Source organism: Lepeophtheirus salmonis, chromosome 6 (genome assembly GCF_016086655.4).
Source record: "Lepeophtheirus salmonis chromosome 6, UVic_Lsal_1.4, whole genome shotgun sequence".
Taxonomy (NCBI): Eukaryota; Metazoa; Arthropoda; class Copepoda; order Siphonostomatoida; family Caligidae; genus Lepeophtheirus; species Lepeophtheirus salmonis.
This window is the reverse complement of record NC_052136.2, coordinates 13,406,249-13,430,378: the sequence shown is the minus strand read 5'-3', so window position 1 is coordinate 13,430,378 and position 24,130 is coordinate 13,406,249. Positions and strand designations below refer to the sequence as shown.

General features: G+C 32.6%; 1 protein-coding gene across 1 annotated transcript in view; it reads right to left on the bottom strand.

Annotated features, from left to right (window-relative positions):
* The window catches only part of LOC121120677 (uncharacterized), a 65,293-nt gene extending 47,238 nt beyond the window's left edge, over positions 1-18,055 (bottom strand). Inside the window, exon 1 of the mRNA XM_040715543.2 lies at positions 17,688-18,055. Coding sequence (XP_040571477.1) covers positions 17,688-17,840 — 153 coding nt within the window. The 5' untranslated portion in view covers positions 17,841-18,055. The remainder of the gene's footprint in view (positions 1-17,687) is intronic.
* Positions 18,056-24,130: the final 6,075 nt, after the last annotated feature.

Sequence of the window (24,130 nt, the reverse complement as noted above, 5' to 3'; positions counted from 1 at the left end):
CATTCAATAAAAATATGCCATCAACTTGGGTTTTTCGAACTAAAAATCACCATTTGAGTCAATTTGCATAATTTTTCCAGTCAAACCAAATTTTCAAAATACACAATGTCTCTATGGACCTAAGAAATATTAAGATATATTCAATAGTTAGAAAAAATTGGAAGATTTTAATAAATGACATAACTATACACTTTGGAAAATTCTCCACATTAAATTAACTTTCTTTTATTTTTATTATTCTGGTGGAAGGGGGAGAATTAAAAATACTTCAAAACCATCAAAAGTATAACAATAAGCCAAAAATATAAATGATGCGATCAAAGTTTTATTTATTTTTTATTTTTCTAAGTTAATGAAATGATATCTTTATTTTTGATTTTGTGGCTCTTTTTTGTTCCTACATTCATTGTTTAGACTTTAAACAACTGTATAACTTTTTCCCCCGTAAATATACAGTAATACCTTGGATTACGAACAACTACGTTTTCAGAAAAGTACTAATTAATTGATAATAGCTAATAGTAAACCCTGGGGTCTTTGGAAAGTATAATTGTGGTTTTCCCCCACGACTATTTCCTCTACTCCTATTCGTGTTGTCTCGACTTGAGTCAATGAAGTTGACAAACTAGAAAGGAAAAAAATGAAGCGATAAAATTAAGTAACTACTCATCGGCGAATAGTCTTACCTTGCATCTATAATAAAGAAAAGAAACTTCTCAAGATATCCTCAGTGTTAGTCTCCGTTTCTCATGAACACACTCAGGCGTAGCTAGTCAATACTTCGATGTTCTCTTCTCAGTAATAAAATAATACCATAATACAGCTTCACAAAAAAGTTGAATATGATGTTATGAGCCAGAGAGTACTTTAAAGCTATAAGGTAAAACTTGGGATCTGTTTTTGTTTTTCACATGGACCCAACGCCACCTTCTGACCGAGGACAGAAAAGCTAGGAGGCTCGAGAGGTGCAAGAAATTCCTCAATTGGATCAAGGCAAATGGGTAAATTTTGAAAAACTTCTGGGAAACGAAGACTTTCACAGTTGATCTATTCCACAACTGCCGGAACGACCGCTGGCTTGTGGATACTAAAAAAGAGGCCCAAGGGGCTTATCCCTCTAAACCTCCGGCCCAAAAAAAAATTTATTCTGATGGAAAGAAAATGCCTCCGTTATTGGACAGAATTTGGCCAGGAGGCCTACTGTAAGGACCTTAGGTACAACATCTTGCCATAGCTGAATAACTTTTTTGCAAAAACCTATTAACATGTTTTGTTAGCATTATTTTTTTTCGCCTATATTAAAAAACATAAGATTATTGATGTATTTCTAAATCCATCTCTTGAGTCCACGTTCTACTGGCCTACCCTTTACATACTCTATTAATATAGATGAAGCACATTTTTGTGTGTACTTTTTGTATTAATTAGCTACTTTTCATCTACTATTGCGGCGAATTTGTTTTTTGGCATGAAGAACAATAATGAATGAATATATTCAATTAACAAGTAGATCGTGCAATTAGTTACAGAACCATAGTATAATATGTTGGCTTTTTTTGTTTGTTTCTTTTGTCTCCACAGAAATTAGGAAAAACTTATTTTGCTTAGAATGGGAGCTAAGCTGCTTTCCCTCAAACATTTTTTAAAACTGTCAGGATTGCCAAGTTACTTTTATCTTTTTTTTTTTTTTTTTTTTTTGCATACCGAAAGTGCTTAGAATTTACAACTCAATGGTATTTCTGTTCAATTATATTTTTTACACTGAAAACATATAGCATTTAATAAAATATATATTGCACTTCCACTGTTGTGCGATGTCAGTGTATAATGACCGTCATATATTTATTTTTTTTACTTTTATGACCGTACAATACGGTTTTCCCTTATTTTCATATATTTTTTCATCATAGCAAAATGAGAATTCTTCATATTATACATATATTTTTTAGATTAAACATATGACAACCATCCATTACAAGAAGATATGAAAAAAAATGTTCTCCTTTAAAAATGCATCGATATGTCATATATTATATGTATGTATATTACATACAATCATTTGGAAGAAAAAAACAAGCATATGGTGTGAGGAATAAAGTCATTTATTAATAATTTTGCAATTGTGAAATGAATATAAAAATGCCCCCTTCATTCTAATGTCTTTCATATTGACCATATTTACCACATCTATCATACATTTAGAGTAGAATTTTGTATATCCCTGAAAATTGTCAATGAGCTGCATCCCGAGAAACAAAGGTTTAAATGACGGATCCTGGGAAATATTGAGATCCGTTAAATAAATAATAAATACTGTGAAATTTAAGTACGAGGATGGTCTGAAAAGTTTCCGACCTCATGATGAAGATGCCAGTACTCATAAATAAAAGCTAGTCCAAGGAGTACGTTATTTATATGGAGGGAGAGATATGGAGTGGCCTTCTTATTTATCAAGACATCAACCAGATGGAAGGAGTGGTAGAGCAACTACTCAGTCATGTTTCCAAGAAGAGTATTGGTAATATTTTTAATGTTTTTGTTTGTGTGCTTTTCAAAATTCATATTCCCTATTGAGGTTGACAATTTTTAGAAATATATTATTTATTAAATTATATATATTAATAGTTATACACTTTATCTTTTAGTAGAACGGAAAATATTGGCAAACAGTTTCTTGAAGCGGATAACATTACTTCCATCGACGAAATTAAGACTCAATATATCTCTTTAGATAATAGTCCTACTAATATATCAATCGCAAATATTGAAAATGAACTCTTGCTGGCCAAATTTCATTTTGATTCTGTTCAAGGAAGAACAGTAATAAAGCATCAATTAGAAATATTTCAAATACATGACATTCGTCATGGTCCATGGGAATTTTTGAGTACCTCTCAGTAAAGTGGATCATATAATGAGCAGAAAATGGACTATCCAATCCATTTTTCAATTACCAAATATCTTGGCTTTTTTGAATGGGTACATAGTTGAGGAGTAAATGAACATGGTGATTGATGCACTCAAAAGTGAGGCAGATTTTTTTTAACATGGGTGAAACTTTCGATGCAAAATTCAATTTTTTGCTTGAACAATTAACCCTTGCGATGAAAAAGGGATAAGGCCTTAGATATCCGGTTGAAATATTAGCCAACTATTTAATGGGGAAACAAACTAGTCTTCCTCTTTACAAACCACATCAAATGCAAGGAATTCTTACAATGCCACATGTGTCCCACTTGACGAGAGTTTCTGGAGTGGTCACTATCAGCACTGACATTAATGATGCCACCATTAAATACCTAAAATGTAGAAATGAAAATTTGAGTCCAATACATAAAAATGTATATCTATTAATTGACGAAATTAACACAGCAAAAAAAGTGGACTATGGTAACGGTAAATTATATGGACTGAATGAAGATTTTGTGCCCTCAAAAACTATCTTAACATTTATGATGAAAAGTTCGTGTGGGAAGTATGAGGATGTTGTCAGCTTAAATCCTGTTACCAAACTCAACACCAAAATATTATGATCTTGTTCGACAAGCTGTACATGAAGCTGTACACTTGTCGACAACTACAACTACAGTGCAAACCGCAAATTCGCATTCGAAGAATTACTTTCCGGTTCGCCATTGAGATATTACATTCACTCTTCAGAAGAAGAATCCTGGAAAAAATTTCCTATCTTTGATTCAACCCGTAATTTTAAGAACCTATAGAATAATTTCGTCAAAAGAAGAATTTTGGAATGCCCTAAATTCTGTGGAATTAAAATTGGATCTCCAAAGATTGAACATCCTGGGTCTCTATACAACATTGAAGTCGGAAAGTCAATTAAATATGCTCACAAATTGACTGATAAAATGCTCCGTCCAAGTGCAATCGAAAAAACTAATGTTAAATCAGCTGATTCTCAGTTTCATCACAGAATTCATTGATGCCCTGGATGCCCTGGAGATGTACTCTAAAATCCAACCCTATTTTTTTGAAAAATCCCTTTCCTAAAGCTGATTCATAATTATTGGAACATATCGAATGTGAGATTACCCGTCACTGGCTGTAGGAAAAGGGATACCCTTCAAAATCCCATACAAAGTAATGACGATGAACAAATCAAGTTTTTGAAAGATTTTGAAGATTGGAATAAGAGGTGTGAGTTGAGTAAAAAACCAGGACTTTCGAGGGAAACTTTCCTTGCTGTGAAACACTCAACTTTCGCTTATATAGCACTTACTCAGGAACTTCTTCAAACCTATGGTTTTCACTTTGCCATTTTAGGTGTTACTATAAAATGACTTCATTGAAGCAAGATTTAAAAGATATAGACAGTTTTCTGGTGCAAATTACTTTTTGTCTGTGAAGAGCTGCTTGGAAGGGGAAAAAAATATGCGAGTGAAGTCATTTATCAAAATCGCTAAAATGAAAATAAGTGATATTAAGGAAGTGTTGTTTAAAGAAGATCCAACCCATAATAAGAAAAATTTGGTAAAGCTTCTGTCAATGTTAGATGCTGAAATTTTAATGGAATGTGATTGTGATGAAATTGATTCAAATTTATTATTCTTAATAAGTGGGTATGTAGCTCGAAACCTCAAGAAATATGTGTTATGCAACTGTTGTCAATCCAAATTTTGTTCAGATAAAGAATTTCTCAATATTAATTTTGTAGAAGGATTTATGGATGATGAGTCTCTAACAGTCAAAGATACTTCCATCAATATGATAAATCGAGGAGGCCCTGTATATCCTTCAGATTCTATTTATTTAATTTGTATCGTTTCCTGGAATCTATATGAACCAATTACACAAAAAACAGACCCCAGAACTATATTATTTAACTGTGCTTATCAAAAAGATATATTTGTATCTATGATAGAAATTATATACCATGAAAACTTTGAGTTTTTTGATATTATTAAATTTATATATAATATAAGCAACAATAATTTAGACTGTTATATTTACAAAATTTGGAGGGGGGTTGTAGGTATACGGGTTGCTACAACATAACAAATTTTATGAATAAATAAAAAATATTTGTGTATTATCTGGTATTATTATATTTCGTGTTTAAAGAATTTTGAAATTTTTATAATTATGAAAATGAATTGAAAAACTATTTTATTGTATGTAAAAAAAATTGAAACACATAGATCGCACCAACAAAAACTCAGGAGCTAAATTACAATTTGTTGAACTTCATAAATTATAATGTCAAACCATTTTATCGACAATATTTATTTCTGATAGCAAACGCAAGTTCCTCCTTACTTCAACGTGTGATAGCTGTATTTCCAAAACAACACTAAAATCATCTTTCTAGAATAAAACGACGTCAAGCACGCAAATATTTCTACAGGCAGATTGCTATGCTTTATATAAAAGGAAATTATGTTGCCACATCCTGTATATAAATGATTAATTTTAACTTATATTATAAGTTAAAATAAACAATTGATACATTTATAATAATATACCAACAACTTGTTCATACTATATTTACCCTGTAACCCTTTCAAATAGTACTCGGCGTTTTTTTCTTTAAAGTAATAGTTCAAGAAGGTTATTGTCCCTTAATTTGACGAAATTATTTGTCCTTGGAGGGCACTTTCTAAATGAGGAAACAAAAAGAAGTAGCATGGGACTAGATCCGATGAGTAAGGTGGATGGTCAAGCAGTTCAACCCGCCATTCGTGAATTTTAACCATATAATGGTGAATCCCAATTTCATCTACAGTTATTAATTGGCCCCAAAACTTATATTTATTCCCCCTCAACTGCCCAACAGAGCGTTGGGAATGTTCATTCGAACACTTTTTTGGTCTTAAGTTGTTGTTGTTGTTTTTTTGCTCCTTTTTATTGGCCCAAAATATACACTTTACCCCAGGGCTAAAGCAAAAGCTGAAACTAAGACCAAGTGATCAATTTTTTGTCCTACATTAATACTTTTTCCATGCATGAGCCAATAAAGGTACCTTATATTACTCTATAACTAACTATGCAACCTCCCAGGAAATATAGTAATCGAGAAAAAAAAATACATATTTCAGAAGAAAAAATGTTTTAAATAGTGTTGGATCTGTCCTATGACTGTATTCATAATTTGTTTTTTTCCGCTTTGGCTTTTTTTTTTACTCGATCTCTGTTTTTTCACAATTCATCAGTACAAAGGACTGAGTAGCCGGACTCGCGGTCCTAGATATATTTTTAGATTCTTCTCTTTTAGCTAGGATTGAAGAAAATAAGAACAAAGAAAAAATGGACTAATAGCCAGAACTTAAAATACTCTGTAATAATTAGTCCAACCCCCCCCCTTCAGCCTTTCTTTTGATTGGCCCGATCTTTTTTACCACTTAACGATCTTAAAGACCAATTATTCGTTTCTCCCACATACAGCCACAGCTATATTCTTTGCTTTAACCTAGGCTAGAAGAAAATAAAAAAGCCAAAATAATAATAATGATCCACACAGAGTCTACTTTAAACGTCATGAATCTCGTCTCTTTGAAAGAGGATAGTATAAAACTTTCACAGCTGAAATAACGCATTTAATAGCTTCTTCATTTCAACTGTTGTAGTTACTAAAAAAAGACCGAACCCATTTTTATTTGACACCTCAAAATGGAAATTTTTCTTTTTTCTTTTAAACCAACTAAATTAGTATAAAAATTGAGCACTCGGTCCTCATTTTGCCTATAAAAATGAACACAACGAAATTTACGAATTACAGCCTGAACGAATTATTTTCAGAAATAAACCTTGAAAAGTATGAAGGGGCCTAAGCCTGGCTTATGCATACACTTGATTGTTGAGAGTATGTACAATATTCAATTTAAATATTGGTGATGGACTTACAAAGACATACATACTGTCTTACTAACTCCTTGAAGCACTTAATATAATCTATGTACAATATACAATATCTCCTTTAATTTATTTCTTGTCTTTTAAGATAATGTACATATATTCATATTAGAATATGTACCTATAAAAACACTTTAGACGCTTTCAAAAAGGCTTTTTTAAAAATATATAAAAATCGGTTTTTGAGGATCATGTTTACTATAGTTCCAAAATATGGAAGTATACCGCCATTTTGTATATTGTATACTATTCACATTGGAAAACAAATCGATATAATTTTAAAAAAAGTATTTTAGTAAAGGCTAAATTTTACAAACTAAAGTTGTTCCCAATACCAGTATTACAATAGGGGTACAAATCGTGTTCTGACACATTTAAAACGATACTATACTAATTGATATTGGGAATTTTACTTGCAATTCTACTATGTCATACAAAAAAAAATTGTTTCGCCTATGACGTGACCTCTCAATTTTTTTACCAAAAAGACAAAATTGTTCATCATTTAGCAATGTCATTAAATTTATGAACTACTTCTACCCCAAATAAAAATACAGTTACCTTCTACAATACTTTTGCTCTATATTTTTAATTGAAAAAGTACTGAAAAATACCAAAATACCGATAGCTATATTGATGCCGGAACCGGTACAAAAATATTGGTATTGTAACAACACTACTACAAACTCAGGTGATTTTGTATAGGTGATACTTAAGTTACAAATATATGTGTACAATTATGGGGAACGGCACTAGGTGATACGCAAATAAGCTTTTTGGCATGTTACTCATCTTGTAGAAGAGATATTGAGAAGGGAATTTTTTTCAATATAAAGTTCCAAGCAATTAGACATTTATATCACCAACTCAAATTCTTAGTTATTTTTGATGTAATATCAGTTTTAATGTAGGTAATTTCTTGTATTGACTTACCCTATTGATGGGGGTGGAAAAAAATGGAAATATATATTTCTTTGACCGAAACTACGCCAATTTGCCCTTATATACTTGTATCAATTTACTCCTTACTTAGACTTAATATACTAATATATCACTTAAAATTGATTAGATTAACTCTATTTAACTCTTAAATGAACAAAAAAAAATATATAAACATGTTTTTATAGAGAAAATTAATTAACATGGAAACAAATACTCGTGTCAATTACTCTTAGAGTATAAATTCAGAATTATTATTAATCTACAAATGAGTCCCTTTACCCTCTTTAAGGACCAACAGGTAGGACTGGACTGAACCACATTTCTCGGTCTTAAATATGGACTGATACAACACTACTTATGACTTCAGATATAGGCTTATTTTTCTTTAAAGCTGACATTTTATAAAGGGTTTTTAATTTTAATATAATTTGATTGTTTAAATGGCCAAGATGTCCGACATCCACCATGATGACGTCACAGGAAAATGAATTATATTTTTTACTTTGATCACTTTCCTTTTTTGCGTATTATTGATTTCTTTAATTTTTAAGATGCATTTTGTTCTTAAGGCAACCTAACAAAGGATCAAAATGGAAACCATGATGAAAGTAAAATACATATATTTTTCCAAATGGTATCCTTCTGTACCCCTTTTTATTATTTCATTTATATTTAATATAACCATCAGAATAAAACAATTAAAATAATATATTGGTTTAAATATATTGTACAATGTGCATAAACCCATTAAAACATGATTTTTCAAAAAAAAATCGTGTAATAAAATGTTAATAATACCTATTTATTGTACTTTGCTTCTTGTATTAAATTTAGATATTTTATAAGCTGGATTATTTATTGTGAAATAGTCGATAATAATGTGTACAATTAAATTCCTTGGATGTAGCAATCAGGACTTTGTTAAATGAACTCCACAGAATGGAGGAAATTAGATATTGTATTTAGATTACATAATAATTTGTAGGGGTTTAGATTTTAAACACTTTTAGTTTGGTTTTTTGGACAATTTGAAGAATATTTTGGGGATGTCATGATGTTTCATTAAATTAGCTACATGCACCTCTGACAGAAAGGAAATCAACACCAATTCCACTGCGTATCATGCAGAGAGAATTACTTCCATGTCGATTATCAATTCTACTCTGATTCCAACCAGGATTTACATTTATAAATTCACCAAGCAATCCTTATTGTTATTCGTTCACTCCATTATCCATGAGCAGACGCGCTTTATAATTAAATTTTCCTTCATCAAGAATGAAATAATATTATTATTATAACAGCTATGGATAATTAGAAACATTGTTCAGATTCCGAACTTTTTAAAATATTGCACGCATTCTTGGTAATATTTTATACAACAATAATAGATATTATTGTTGATTTTTCCATGACTATCATAGTAATTCTTTTTTAGGGTTGCATTGGCTTGAGTTGCAAGGCTTTCAATTTTCAAACAATCAAAACCCCCCTCACACTTTTACACAACCCATAACAATTCAGGTTGACAAGTACAAACAAACTCGAACGCTAGATAATGCTTAAAATTTACAAATCTCTGTAAATATATCCAATAATTATTGTTTACTCTTATTCTTTTTAATTATTATTCCTCTCTATTTAGACAATTCAGACGTATTAGTAGTCCATACAAAAGGCCTCCGAAAGTTAATCTTTTTTTATATACGAGCATTGATTCAAATCTTAACATATACTCTAAAATGTAAATGCATTTGAATTATCATAAATATAGATTGAAGAACATAAACATAAAGCAATTAAAAAAATATGCAAAGTATTAACTTCCAAATGAGACTCTTCATTTTACTTAATTTTAGAAGGAACTGTATTTCAGACAACATAATAAATAATTTATTTTTCGAATATTGGAATGTTTTTTATCAATTTGCATTAATTACCTTAAATTTTTTTACCTGAAAACCTGAACATAGCTATAGAATACAATTTTAATTTTTTTTCATTAATATATTTGTGTTTACATAGATAGTGCCTCTATTGTCCGTTATTATCCCGGTGTCGCCTTGTAAGTATACGAGTACTTACATAGTTAAAACCTATAATCTCGAGAAAAAAAATTATGATACATTTTCAACATAAAATTGGTAACTGGTCTTTGTTTTTAGACAAAGAGATGGAATAAGATTTTTCTTCCACGGAATTTTGTGCTATCCATAATTAAAAAATGAACTTGATAGTACGACTAGTGTTGTCATAATACCATTATTTTAGTACCAATTCAAGTACTAATATTTGGATCAGTATTTTAATATTTTTCGAGTTTTTATGGCAAAAAACGACAATACCTTAAATGGCTACCACGGGATTTTTGTTTTGGGATAGAAAGAAAGAGGGAATGGGGAAAGCTCTGAATTTTATCCCATAATCATTATTGCATTGTTTTTTTAGAGATCAATTTTGTATGAGAGTTTGAAAGGATTACTTCATCGGCGAATAATTTTTTGGGAATTAATGGCACTAAAAGTACAGAGTTGAGGATCGATATCCGAGTAATTCCTGCCTATATTAATGCTAAATACGGAGTGGGATCTGCTTGTAGTTAATCTAATGAAATGTCATGAAAGCTAAGCTGATCCCCCCTAAAATATATATATATATATATACAAATTGTCACGGTGACCACATTATTTTGTGTTTTATTTTTTTTTTAGTAGACCGACAGATCATATTCCCTTCATCTATGTTAATATATAGAAAGGATAATAGAAAGTGAAATAGCATAATTTCTCGTTAGAGTTTTGTCCATTAAAATCTGATCTTATTTTCATATAATTATTAAATTTGCTCTTATGCCGAATTAAATAAAAAAAGTTGCTCATAAATGAATTTAGCTTCTGTTTCTATTTTTTTTTTTTCTTGTATATATTTTTTTGTGTAACAAAAACTGTCTATTTATGCATTATTTTTCTGTTATTACCTTTGTTTTCATTCTGTTACAAGGGAAAAAGGGGCTTTCAAAAAGACATTACGGAGCAACATAGGAACGATAATAATAAAAAGAATAGCGACATAATATAATGATATTAATATTACATATACATATATAGGAATACAAACCTGTCCTAGCATTGCTAAAACACAACCAAATACTAATACATTATGAAATGACAAACTTGGATGATGAAATGATTGTTGATATGTCAAAAAATAGAAATAGGGAGGGGAGATAAAAAATAAGGATTTGAGGGATCAAGGAAATATATTATAAGGGATGGCCTCACTTTTTGTGTAATCCTTCACTAAATGATCCATATGTAAATCTCTTTCACATGATGGAGTCTATATAAATGCGTGCATCTGGCTCATAGTAAAAGAAGAGAATTGGAATAATATATACGCAATTAAAACCCCCACATGTGACCTCTTCTTTTAAGAACCCCTTGTCTCAACCATTCTATTTTACATACTTTAAATCATAATCATAAGGGAATCTCCTAATATCCCAAAATACATTCCAGCTCTAATGTTGTACAGAGGAAGTACTGAGACAAAACATAGTTTAAACTCTTCCGCTGCCGCGTTTCTAGGTATCATGGAACCCTTCTAATATGTTATAATACACGCCAGCCAACTAGTTGAGCAGGTCAATTGCTGTGCCCGTGTCAAGTTAAATTTTTCCACTCCCACTTTTCTGAGATCTAGAAACCCTCCTAATATCCCAAAATACACCCTGCTCCTCAGGTTGTACAGATGAAGTACCTGATCTCAAGGCAGTTTAAACTTCACCGACTCCTCATTTCTAAGCACCAAGCATCCTTGCTAATATGCTTGAATGCACCCACGTCTAATAGTTGAATAGGCGAACTGCTGGGGCCGAGTAAAATTGAATTTCACCGCTGATCCTTCCCGTAGCACAGGATAATCTTTATAATATCCCAAAATAATCCCTGACCCTCAAGCTGTACAGGTGATGTACTGGGCATCAAGGCAGTTTAAACTTCATAGCCACCCCATTTCTAAGAAACAAGAACCCCTTCCAATATACTATAGTAGACCCCCCCCTTTGATTATGCAGGTGAACTGCTGGTCCACAATTAAGTTAAATTTATCTGCCACCACATTCTGAATATCAAGAACCCCTCCTAATATCCGAAATACACCCTGGCCCTCAGGTTTTACAGGTAAAGTGTTGCACCAAAATACTCTTTAAACTCTACCACAGCCAAGTTTCTAAGAACCAAGAACCCCTTCAAATACGCTAGAATACACTGCCATTCTCAGGTTGTGGGCTGATGGTACTTTAAGTAGGTTAAATTTCCATCGCCGCTTTCATGAGCTTTTTATGGATGATTAGTTGATTAGGGAACTATCAATTTGCGATTTTGCAAAGGGCATAAATATGTTGATTTTTCCGGTATAAATCCAATAACAAATACTTAATTTAGATAAATTGATCCAATTTAGAATTCTTGCATAATATCAACTGTAGCAATTACCATTATTATCCGTGGAATGATTTGTGTTCGAATAATTTTACAAGTTTCAAAACTATAAACATGCATTGAAAAAATCGTTGTTTTTTATATTAGAATTCAAGCAATTAACTGATTTTTTATTAATCATACCAATAAAAAATCAGTAAATAAATTGTAGTTAGTCTTAGTTCTATCGTAAATGATCTTATTTTCAAGAAAAATTTAAAATCTCGCATCTAGAATGAAACAATACCCGTTCCGCTACTACTTTTACAACCTGAACATCATGCATAATAAAAAAGGAAGTTAGGGTGTCGCATCCTGTACATTGGAAGTAAATAATTAATCACCTTGAAATATAATTTAGACTACTTTTCATAATTAGTATATATCTATAAATAGAGTTATACAATAGTACAGATTTGTTGTTATAATGAGCTAAATTTTGTAACGTCTGAGTCAAATTTGCTACAAATAATAGAGACAAAACTAAAGTCTTACAGCTGACTTGGTTGTAATTTTAAAAAGGCTTCAAATTGATGTATGGCATATATTATTAAAGCGTACTCACATAATTTAGGAATTACATTTGCTTTTAATGATATGATATCAGAAGGGTGAAGTAGATAGAGATAGTAGTGAATGAGTTGCCTTTTTAGATTTCTATTTATTAAAGTACATTTTAAATTGATGCTTTATACATCCCTATGTGATTTCCAAGAATTTTTAAGGTCTTTTAACCATTTTTATAGGTTTTAGGCAACTTTTTCCTATAAAAAAATCAATAATTCACTTGAAAATCAATCATTTATTTTTAAAAATTAATAATAATATCAAATATATACTTATATTTAATATACAATCATCCAATTCTGATGAACGGATTTAAAGGCAATTTAAATGCTTAAAATACCGCTATATTGGAAGGGTTTTGTATGAAGCCAAATAAAACCCTGGTATTTTATTCAACGATGTTGTTGTTTTTCAGCAAGTCAAGTACAAATAAAATTAAATGTATAATTTAAAAGGTTTTTTGTAAAATTTTGTTTACTTGTGTTATTTACGGAGTTGTGTAAAATATGTTCTGGAAAGCGGAAGCACCTTTCTAATAGGCAATCTGAACAGGCTTTTTATATTCCAGAGAGACTGTCATTATTATTAATTATTGAAGGTAGGACATCTAAATGTAGAGTAATAACTATTGTATGTTGGCATGAATGGGTATTATTCATTGGCCACACTACTTAGTTGTCTTTCATTTTCAATGGATGAAGGTGAGCGTAATAAGTACTTACAAGTAATTGACTAGCACCTTTTTGTTTTGTTTTTTAAATATATGTTTTGCTAGCTAGAATTATATATTTATAGAAGTATTTACAGGGGTCTCAATTTTAATTACTCTTTGCGTAAAATTTGTACATACAAAAGATTTTCATCGATATTTGAATATTATTATAGATCTTTGAAATATTTAATGTTATTGATAAATTCTTATAAACTTTAATTTCTGTCTATTTGGTTCTTTAACAGCATAGTATGACTCTGAAGCACAAAAATATCATAAAAACCTCATATTTTTTGTTTAAAGTCTCTAAACCAAATCTGGATCTGTTGAAAGTTTTAAATGCAATTTTCGTTTTTTACGACTTAAATAAAAGGACTTGTCATTACCGGAATTTTGTGATACGGGTCTATTATTAAAGATCATATGTTAGAATAAATATTTTTATCTGGAGCCCCTACAAGTAGTAGCCCTAGGTTTAAACCTTCTTTTTATTGGTTGATCAATTTAAATAATAAAATATAAAAAATCAGATTTTTTTTTCTCAATAATATATATAAATATGTATTCATTATGTTGGTACGGTACAAGGTTGTACCGCGGCTTGGTTACACACGTTTTTACACTCGGTATATATATAATCACATATTTAATATTTAGATATTCGAAATTTTGGAAATATATTTTTTTTATTAATAAATTTAGATAGTGAGTTAAGACTTTAATCCATCAGCCGCCTTTTATATAAGAAATAATATATGCATTTGCTTATACAAAAAAGAAAAAAATGACTTCGAAAGCCCAGTGATATGATAGAAGGATAGTTTATATAACTTTTCTAATGTTTCCAAGTTAGCTTTATGATGATACCTACCAATTAATGAGGCATCTGTAACAAGCGAAATATTTTTTTTCTACAGCTGCGATTGTGACTGCTTATCGGTCTTGTTTATTACCAGAAAATGTTGACAATAACATTTTTTTGAAAAAAAAAAATATAAATTTATGAATAATAGTATTATATAACCCGTGTAAATTTTATATCAGCCTTTGTTTTTAGGAGATGTCAAGCTTATTTAGGAATAATTTATTTATACAGAAAAGAAGTTATTTAAGAATAAAATATCGAAAAAACTTGAACAACTACATCAACTCAACTTTTTTTAAACAATTTACTATTATCCATATCAAACCCTGTATCGTGAAGGGTGTACTTCAGTTCATACTGAACTGTGGGTTTAGCGGACTTTCCTTACCCTCATATTAGGTAGCTGTGGAATCGGCAGTATTGAGCCAATTTTGATTCTTTAAAAAAGGCCGATTCTTGGCAACTCGGATATTGATTCCGATGCATCAGTACACCTCTACTAGTTATTTTTTTATTCTTAACCAAAACATGACGTCAAACAACCCCTCCCTTCATGGACTCCAAGTCTTCAAAACAATGCATATCTTATAAATAGCTATATATTGAGTAATAATATCATTTGCAAAAAATATATTAATATACATAGATCAATTAGAAAGCCAATAGAAATTGCCCTATTCTCAACAAATTTGTAACCAAAATCCCGCATTTACTTTGATGTGTTGTTTTGGCAACTCACTCTTATAATAAGCACATCTAAATTTATATATATAGTAATTCACAAAAATCTAGAATAGTACGTATAAAAAAAAACGAGAAAAAGTTATGAGCAATCTTGCAAGTTATAATAAATTATTACTTTATTTATTTGTGAATGGTTTAGCTTAAGGCTATATATATATATATATATTGTACAATATACGTATGTGATATAAATGAAAATCTGTCAAACACAGATCAGGACTAAATAATTTATAAATAAGTTACATCATCATTGCTCATATCTATAAGTAACTCACGTCGATATATATATATCTTACAACCTTTCATTCAAAAAGAAATATGGGAGAAAAGGTCCAAAATCTTTCTCTAGCTGTTTGCCAATTCTTTCCAATTATTATTGAGAATTGTTCGTAGTTGAGCAAGAGCTGCTAATTCGAATTCAACCAATCAACGTATAATATGGATTTTTTGATTGAATTGTTGTTGCATGAGAATCAATCAGCTGTTGCAGACGGAACATTTATATTGTGTCCCTGCGAATCCTGAATGAATTTTTTCAAGCTCAACTTTATCCAGATTCTCAAAAAGTACATAGAGGATGGGAGGGAGTGGGGTCTAGTAAGACCTTGAGACTTTATATATACAATTAATTCTCAAAGTGCTAACCCTTGGGCCTCTACTTGGCCTTGATCCTAAGCCTGAAGGTCTTCCATGTCTTCTTCACGTATACCTCCAACATGTTAGCCCAACCCCTCTCTGTGGGAGCTTTTAGAGCAACCACATTCACATGAGAGATGGCACATGTATTCTTCTCGATGGTGCCTCAGATTCCGTAGTCAAGAAGGTTGTATTTTGGTCAATACTGAGGCCAAATTGACCGGAGTCAGAAATTTGCAAAATTATTTTCACACCACTTTAGAGTATTTTGGGCTTGTGGTTTCCAGGCTTCCTCTCAAGGCTCTTGTTCTTATTAATATTGATAAGGAGACCCTTGGAGCAGGAACAGATGATGTGAGATCTTATCATAACTTCTTCTACCATAAAGAAGCGTTCACAAACAACTTATTTTTGCCTCCATCTTAGTGTTTTGGTCTGAGGAAAAAATTTATTTAACAAAAATTGTTTATTTTTATTCCCTACCAGCTTATATTACGGAAAAAATAGGTCAATTATTTAGTGAGATAATGAAACCTGTGAATATGCCAAATATCTTCCCTACAAGCCCCAGCTTAAGCAAAAATTAAACAAAATTCAAAAGGAAAAACGTATGAAATTCAGCAAGGAGAGAAAATATTGTGTCATTTTGGAATGAAGGAAGGTTTTATTTTTTGATGAGCTCCCTCTCAGTTTTTTCCACCATCGTAATTAGTTCCCTGATTGAATATGAACTCATTGAAAGGAAGACGTGGAAATTTCCCCTAAAAATTTTAAGTATGAGTAATAATGAGCTACATAGTACTGAGTAAGTTGGCTTATTATGCCACAAAGGCAAACTTTTACTACCAAATACTATGTGGTGAAAATCCTAGAGAATCCTACCAGCACTATAAAAGAGTAGAGAAAATGGATAAAATTTGAAGAGGAATCTTTAGCCTGACATGTCCAAGAAAATTTTTCAGCAGGACGGTTCACTTTCTCATCCCTCGTAATTGATAGAGGATTGCTTCATTCGAATTTGGAATCATTTTGAGCTAAAGGTACATGACCTAGCAAGAGTCCAGATTTGTCTCCTACTGAAAACCTATGAGCTGTTGCACAAAATGAATTCGAATCTTTGAATCCAATAACAAGTGGAGAGTCTTTGATTGAAAACGTGAAAATGACCAAGTCAAAAATAAATTTAATGTGTGCCAGAGCATATAATAATGTCTATAAAACTGAAGGGGGGTAACATAGGCAAATAAATTCATGCGTTATTTTTAATTATTTATTGTATCGCCCATTTCTTGACATACAACTATAAACTATTTCGTAAATAGTTCACTCCGTGAACTATTTATTTACAAAGAAAAGAGGGATCTCCCTTTCAGTTACTAGTGTTGAAAATAGGTAGAGCGGGTACAGGTTTGGTTTCAAATAACATACTTTTAAAGGTACATAAAATACATATATTTTGTTATATATTTTAATTAAAAATACGTTCGGACATGTGAAATAGTGTGCAAGTGAATAAACTGTATGGAAATTAATTTTAAAACCCTAAGAAATCAAATCAAACTCCATATTATAGGCAGTTTAACATGTTTGCTAGCTAAAAATGTCGAATAAAAATATGGACAATTACTGATGATATGGAGGGGAGTAGAAACAGTATAAATTTTATTGTTAGGGAGTTAATATCTTTAAGTACATACTTATTTGCAAGAAAAAGAGGGGTTATTCTCGAAGGTACAGTCCATTGGTTGGAATTGGAAATATATTCTTCTCTTAAAGCCATTAACAATATATGAGGCTATTTTTATTTTTTATTTATTTTCTTTAGTTGGGTTGATTTCTTAAGAGTTAATGAAAGACTTTTATTTTTTTTTACCTTGAGCAATGTGAGTAAAAGCCCAGCATCCCCACTCCAACAACATCTCTGTAAAAGAGCAGACACACCCAGAGGATTGTAAGCGGGTTTCTGTCTTGACTTGGTGGTATTTTTAGGTGGAGTAGACGATGGAACCTTGTTCGCAGATATCATGAGGCTCTCTCAACCCGCGTAAGGAGGGTGGGGGAGGAGATGAAACAAAATAAATGTATCTATAATAATGCAATTCTATGCTAAATAGAATGGATCAATCACGAATCCTCTTTTAAACTAATGACTTGTCTCATTGGAGTACTGAGAAATGACTGAAGAATGAACACATACAAAAATGAAAAGAAAAGACAATCATAATTTCTTCTTCCCATAGCAAGAAAGAAAGAAGAAGAAGATGGTTTACCCCTTCTTTTGTATAAAAAGGGCCCGGAAATATGCGTTTCGCGTATATTTTTTACACACTTCTTTCTTTCTCTCTTTCTCCCACTGTCCTCCCACTGGATCGTGTTGAAAAGAGTAAAAACAACAATACAAGTAGTATTAAAAATATGAGAGGATGGGTAAGATCCTCGCGCTCCTCAATACGGACTTGATGTCCTCTCTCCTACAGAAAATCCTTTCAATAGGAATTTACATTTGTTTTATATCGCATCATTCCGATCCTCTTCTGCATATTTTCCCTACAAAACAAAAATATCCAATATGATAAATAAATAAAAAATCAGATTCCACAATATTAACAAGTTAAAGAAAAAAATAAGAACAGGAGAATTACCCCGAGGCTCCCTTTCATATCTTCAAAATAGATATGAGTCATATAAAGTTTTGGCCCACAAATACAGACATAGTGTAAGAAACATGTTAAATAAACTGTTATTTTTTCATTTCTTAAAACCGTATTTGGAACATATACTCTTTATTAATTGTGATTAAGACATACTCTGACATTTATTATTGGTCCTAGGAAAACGTCTCATATTTTAGAGCGCCCTCTACAAGGCATCATTGTCACTCATATCAGAGAAGAGTAACTACCTTAATTTATCAATTGAAATGTTTTTGTAACCCTTTTATGATCAATCATGTACAAAAATAAGAGGTCAGTCATTCATACACCACGTTGTTATTTTTCCACATAGTTCCTACTCCCACCATAAAAACCGCTTTTTTAAAAGACAAAAAAAATCTTTTAAAAGGCTTTTTTTCTAAATTTATCAATTTATTGAATGTTTTATTATTTTAAATATCACTTTTTGTAAAGGCGTCCTTAAGGGTCTTTTGAAAAAAAAATTATAGTCTATGGGTGTTGAGTTGACCCTTTCCTTCTTAACGAGGATAAACTGGGTTTTAGGCCTTACCCCCTTCCAACGTGTTTGGCGAGCAACCTTCATATTTTGTTTTTAGACTTGAATTCGCCCTAATGAAAGTATTGATTGTTTGTATACAAATTGGTCAGGATTTATATGTGATGACGTACCTGACAAATCTCTATGGTGATATCATATAGCAATGATTGTTCTATAGGACAGTATTGGCGTACAATTCCAACGCGTCCTTCAAATGTAGGAGGGGACGTCAAAACTTTAAAACCGATGCATCTATAAGTACATCATTATTTTAAACCTCATATCCCTCCAATAAGTATCTAACAAAAATCCCTTTTCATTAGGAATCCAAGAGTACTTTGTTGTGAAGTTCCCAGTAATGGCCTATAATTTATTATTGAGCATATATTCCATAAAAGAATAAGCCCATTGGAAAAAAAGAAGAACTGAGTTGTTTTGTAATACTTAAGGATATAACAGGAAATACAGTAAGTATCATTTTCTTTCATACTGTGAAGAATTGAAAAACAGGGGCATGGTAAAAAAAAATATATATATATAGGCGAAACAAACCCGAATAAATAGCTTTTTTAAGGACTCCCCTATATTTAATGTCAAATATTGCTACTAGTATAAAGATTGACGCTTCAGTTGTTGTAATAAAAAAAAAATTGTAATGACAATAAGGACCTAAATTTATCTAATCTTTTTTTTTTCTCTCAAATGGCCAGAAGGAACGATTTGGAATCTGAAGGGTTATTGAATGATCCTTCTCAACAACCGAATTGGAGACGGTGTGAAAACAATCAAAATATATGTAAAACCTTCCCAAACCAAGAGGTTAGCTTCCAACAGAATAAGGTGTTTCCTCATATTTGAAAGTACTATCTTGGTGCAAGAATACCTTTAAGCATTTTAGAAACAAGAACAGTTGATCTCCCTTTTCAACAGATCTGAAGTTTATGGATCTTTCCAGGAAAAGAAGAGTGGAGAAAAAGGCAAATGAAGTTTCCATAGCCAAAACAATCTCTTGTCCCATTTTCAGTCATCTGGAACAAGATCCCAGACTGCAAATTAGTAGCAATATTTTTAGTCAAGTTTATTATGAACAAGAGTGGCTATTTTGAATAGACTTTGTTAGGGTTGTATCGGTTCTAAAAATGAGACTTAAAATAGATCTCATCCCACGTCCTGTCTTGTCCCTGTTATTGGTCCTTAAAAGCTGTCTCAAATTTTAAAGTGCCCTCTACGATGAAGTATTTTAATTAATGTTATACTAAAGAATCAGTTTACTATTATAATTAGTTAAGCAAAACTTTAAGTATCTTTCAAACACGTAAATATTTCGTAATTATACTTAATTTAGGACTAAGGAAAGTATAGAAGATTGATTCATTATCACTAATTGATGACGATATATCATCAATTGTTTTATGAGACAGATTTTGCATCCAATTTTTACGTGTCCTTAACGTTTAATACCGGAAGGGACGTCAAAATGTCGGCACAGATACATTCCTAGCCTTTGTAAACATTTTTTTTTTTAATTTTCAAAATTTATAAAAGACTCCATCTATTCATTAATTCATATTTGTCTAACTTTAAATGGGACTCTTAAAAAAAACACCCTGTACCCAAATTGAACAATGTACAAAACATACGATAAATTGGAACTATCTTAAAATTCAACCTGCTTGATAAAAATGGAATTTGGAGTCTATTTGTTAATATGAAAAAGTTAGACATGATATTAAACAATAAATTTATTCAACATGTCCTCCCTCAGTAGCCACCATCTTTTCCATCCTGCCCCTAAAGGATTTGCATTCCCTGATGACTTCCATGGAATCGACAGCATTCCACTCCCTCGTAATGGAGCCTTTCAGGGCTGTGATGCTCGTGTGGCTGACTTTGCACACCTCCCTCTCCAACTTCCCCTACCAGTAGTAATCACACGGATTGAGGTCGGGTGAGTTGGAGGGCCAGGTGTTGCGATCCCAGAAAGTGATGGGAGTGGAAGAGGTTAGTGGTCCTCGTGGCAATGTGTGCGGGCGCTGAGTCTTGTTGGAATATGAACTCCCTCATAGCGGCCGTATCCTTCATTCAGGGGATGACGAAATCCTCCATGACTTCGCAGTACCTTATCGTGTTAACCCTTTCCTTGGGATTGAAGAAAAAAGGAGGCATCGCCTCACCGATGCTACAGACAGGGCCGTACGTCAGTATTGCGCTTTGTCCGCTTCAGCGGACCAACAAAAAAAAAACCTTACTCAACCGTCCACCAATCATATAGGTATGTAAATATAGATGAATTAAGTCATAATTAATTATTAAAATATATTATATATATGTAACTTATGACCAACTCATAATAGTACTGAGTCATTATAATAAAATTACATATTTGTAGCACGTCCACCCAAAAGGAAGCTAGATAATTTTTCTCAAAATTGAACATGGAATACATTTTCCAACAAATTATAGTTCATTTAAATGAAAAAATGATTCTGATTAATCCTTTGGAGGCACCACAAATTGTACTTAAAGTAGCCAAAATTCACCGGCACATTTATAGAATTAGTAAATTAATAAATTATAACTCTAAGACAATATTGGGCCAAATTAAGTCAGAGAAATAAAACGGAGGTTTTAAACTACAGTTAACACTCTCGGGTATCTCAATTCATCGCAGAAATTTGAATTCAAATCCTGTAATTTACCGTAATATCTCTTTCAAATATTGCCTGTCATTTTATAAATATAAATGATTGCACCTTTGAATATAAAACGCGTTTTCCGCTTCCCGTGATATGGCTATATCCCGTGGCTAGAATATGACGAGGTTGAAAAGTCAGCCAAGTGTTTCGCCTGTTCCAAATTTTCCATTTCCAACCTTGGGAAATTTGAGTTCAAAACATGGAAAAACAGTTCCTCGTTGAAAGTTCATTCTAACAACAAAAAACACAAACTGTCGATGGAAAAGTAGATCAATTTCCTCACATCAAAGCTTAAAGAATACCTCGGTTCTCAGCCATGTTCAGTCTCAACATGCTGAGGAAGTCGTGAAGTGGCGAGCTTATTTGAGGTATCTTTTCCAAACTGTTGGGTTCCTCACAAAGCAAGGATTGGCTTTTAGGGGCGATTCTGAAACAAGAGAAAAGTTGACGGAATCTAATGAAAACAATTGAGGAAACTTCTTGGAGCTTTTGTCCCTGCGTTCACACGACAATCATATTCTCAAAGATAAACTGGAGGCCGAAGTCAAAAAATTTGGTTTAGCTGGGGTAGGTTTTGCCAAATGGACTTCACCTGACATCCAAAATGAGCTGATAGAGATTATAGCATCCAAAGTGACGGAAAATATAATTGAAGATGTCAAGACTTGTGCCGGCGATGATGACTACTGGTTCTCTGTGATTGTTGATGAGACATCAGATATGTCAAACACGGAGCAGTTCAGTCTGTCACTGGGATATCTGACGAGTGAAGGCATCAAGAAAGAGAGCTTCCTCAAGTTTGTAAAAGTTACCCAGACTGACAGCAAATATTTGTTTGAGAAGCTTCACGAGGCTGTCAAGGATCTCGGCCTTAACCCCGCCCGCACTGTCTCCCTGGCCTCGGACGGTGCCTCCAACATATCCGGCATCAAGAAGGGTCTTGCCGCCAGGTGGAAGGAAGCAGCCCCACTGTGTGTCTACATCCACTGCTACGCCCATGTCCTCAATCTTGTAGTCAAGGATCTTCTCTCAGATATAACCCTGTTGGGAAATACAATGGGGACAGTACAAATTTTATACAACTTCATTGAAGGGTCACCGAAGAGGTCAGCAATCTACAAGTTGGTGAAGATAACAAGTAAAGATGAGGAGCATGCCAAGGTGATGACCCTGAAGAACTAGTCTGCTACCCGCTGGAGTCTCCGCTACGATGCTGTACACGCTGTATCTCTAGGGATGGTCAGAATCATGAAGACCCTCATAATAATGAGAAAAGATAAAGATACATTGTCGAGTTCAACAATAACTTCTCTGCTCAACAGCATCTTTACTCACGAATTTGTTTTCGGCATTGAACTGTTGAACACACTCCTGAGACACACAGAAAGGTTGACCTAACAAAGGCCCGGAAACACGTCAACCTAGTGATTCGGACTCTTGAAGATCTTAAGAATGAGAAAATCTTTGAATCAATCTGGAAACTTGCTGAGTTGAAGTCGTCTGAGATGAAATCAGTATTTGACCAAGAGGACTCAATTGATTTGGAATTCAAGGAGGCAAAGATTCCAAGGAGAATAAAGTGGAAAGGAACAACTGAATCCTACTTCCGTGAAACACATTTCGATGTTGCAATCAATAAGATTGTATTAGAGCTCGAGAGCAGATTTGCCACCGACGATACAAACATCACAATGGATCTCATTGCAATCGTCAATGACAGTGAAGCGGAGACCTGTGTCATTGAGCGTGTCACAATGCACTACAGACTTGAACTCGAGCAGCTCCAGTCAGACCATACAATCTTCCAGCAATTCAAGGTTAATATTATAATGTTTCATTTTGCATTATATGTTTAAAATTTATGTTTCTCTAGGCAGATATTGACACAGAAGACATGGTTTGTCACAAATTGCTGCGGAGTTAATAAGCTCGGGAGTGTTCTGCCTGATGCCGGAGCTATACAAGGTGATCGTTATCCTGGCCTCAATGCCCATCAGCAGCTGTGAGGCGGAGCGGTCATTCTCCTGTCTCAGAAGGCTCAAGAACCACATGAGGACCACCATGGACCAGGAGAGGCTCTCCTCCCTCACCCTCTTGAACATGGACAGGGTGATGGTGGACAAGGTGCTCCATGAAGACATGGACAGTTTGATTGACACCTTTGCGTCAAGGAAAGAGAGGAAAAACTTCTTCTTCTAATCATGATAAAGAACACATGCATTTTTTCTTCATTTTTTTCAAACACATCACCACGTATACATGCGAGTTAAGAACATCAAGACTTGTGAACATAATTTATTTTCTGTCGATGTAACCGTTTCATGGTATATTATAATCTCGTTCATTATCTTCATCCGTTATTATTTTAAAAATATTTAAGGAGGTTTAAATTGTTTGACTTAATTGT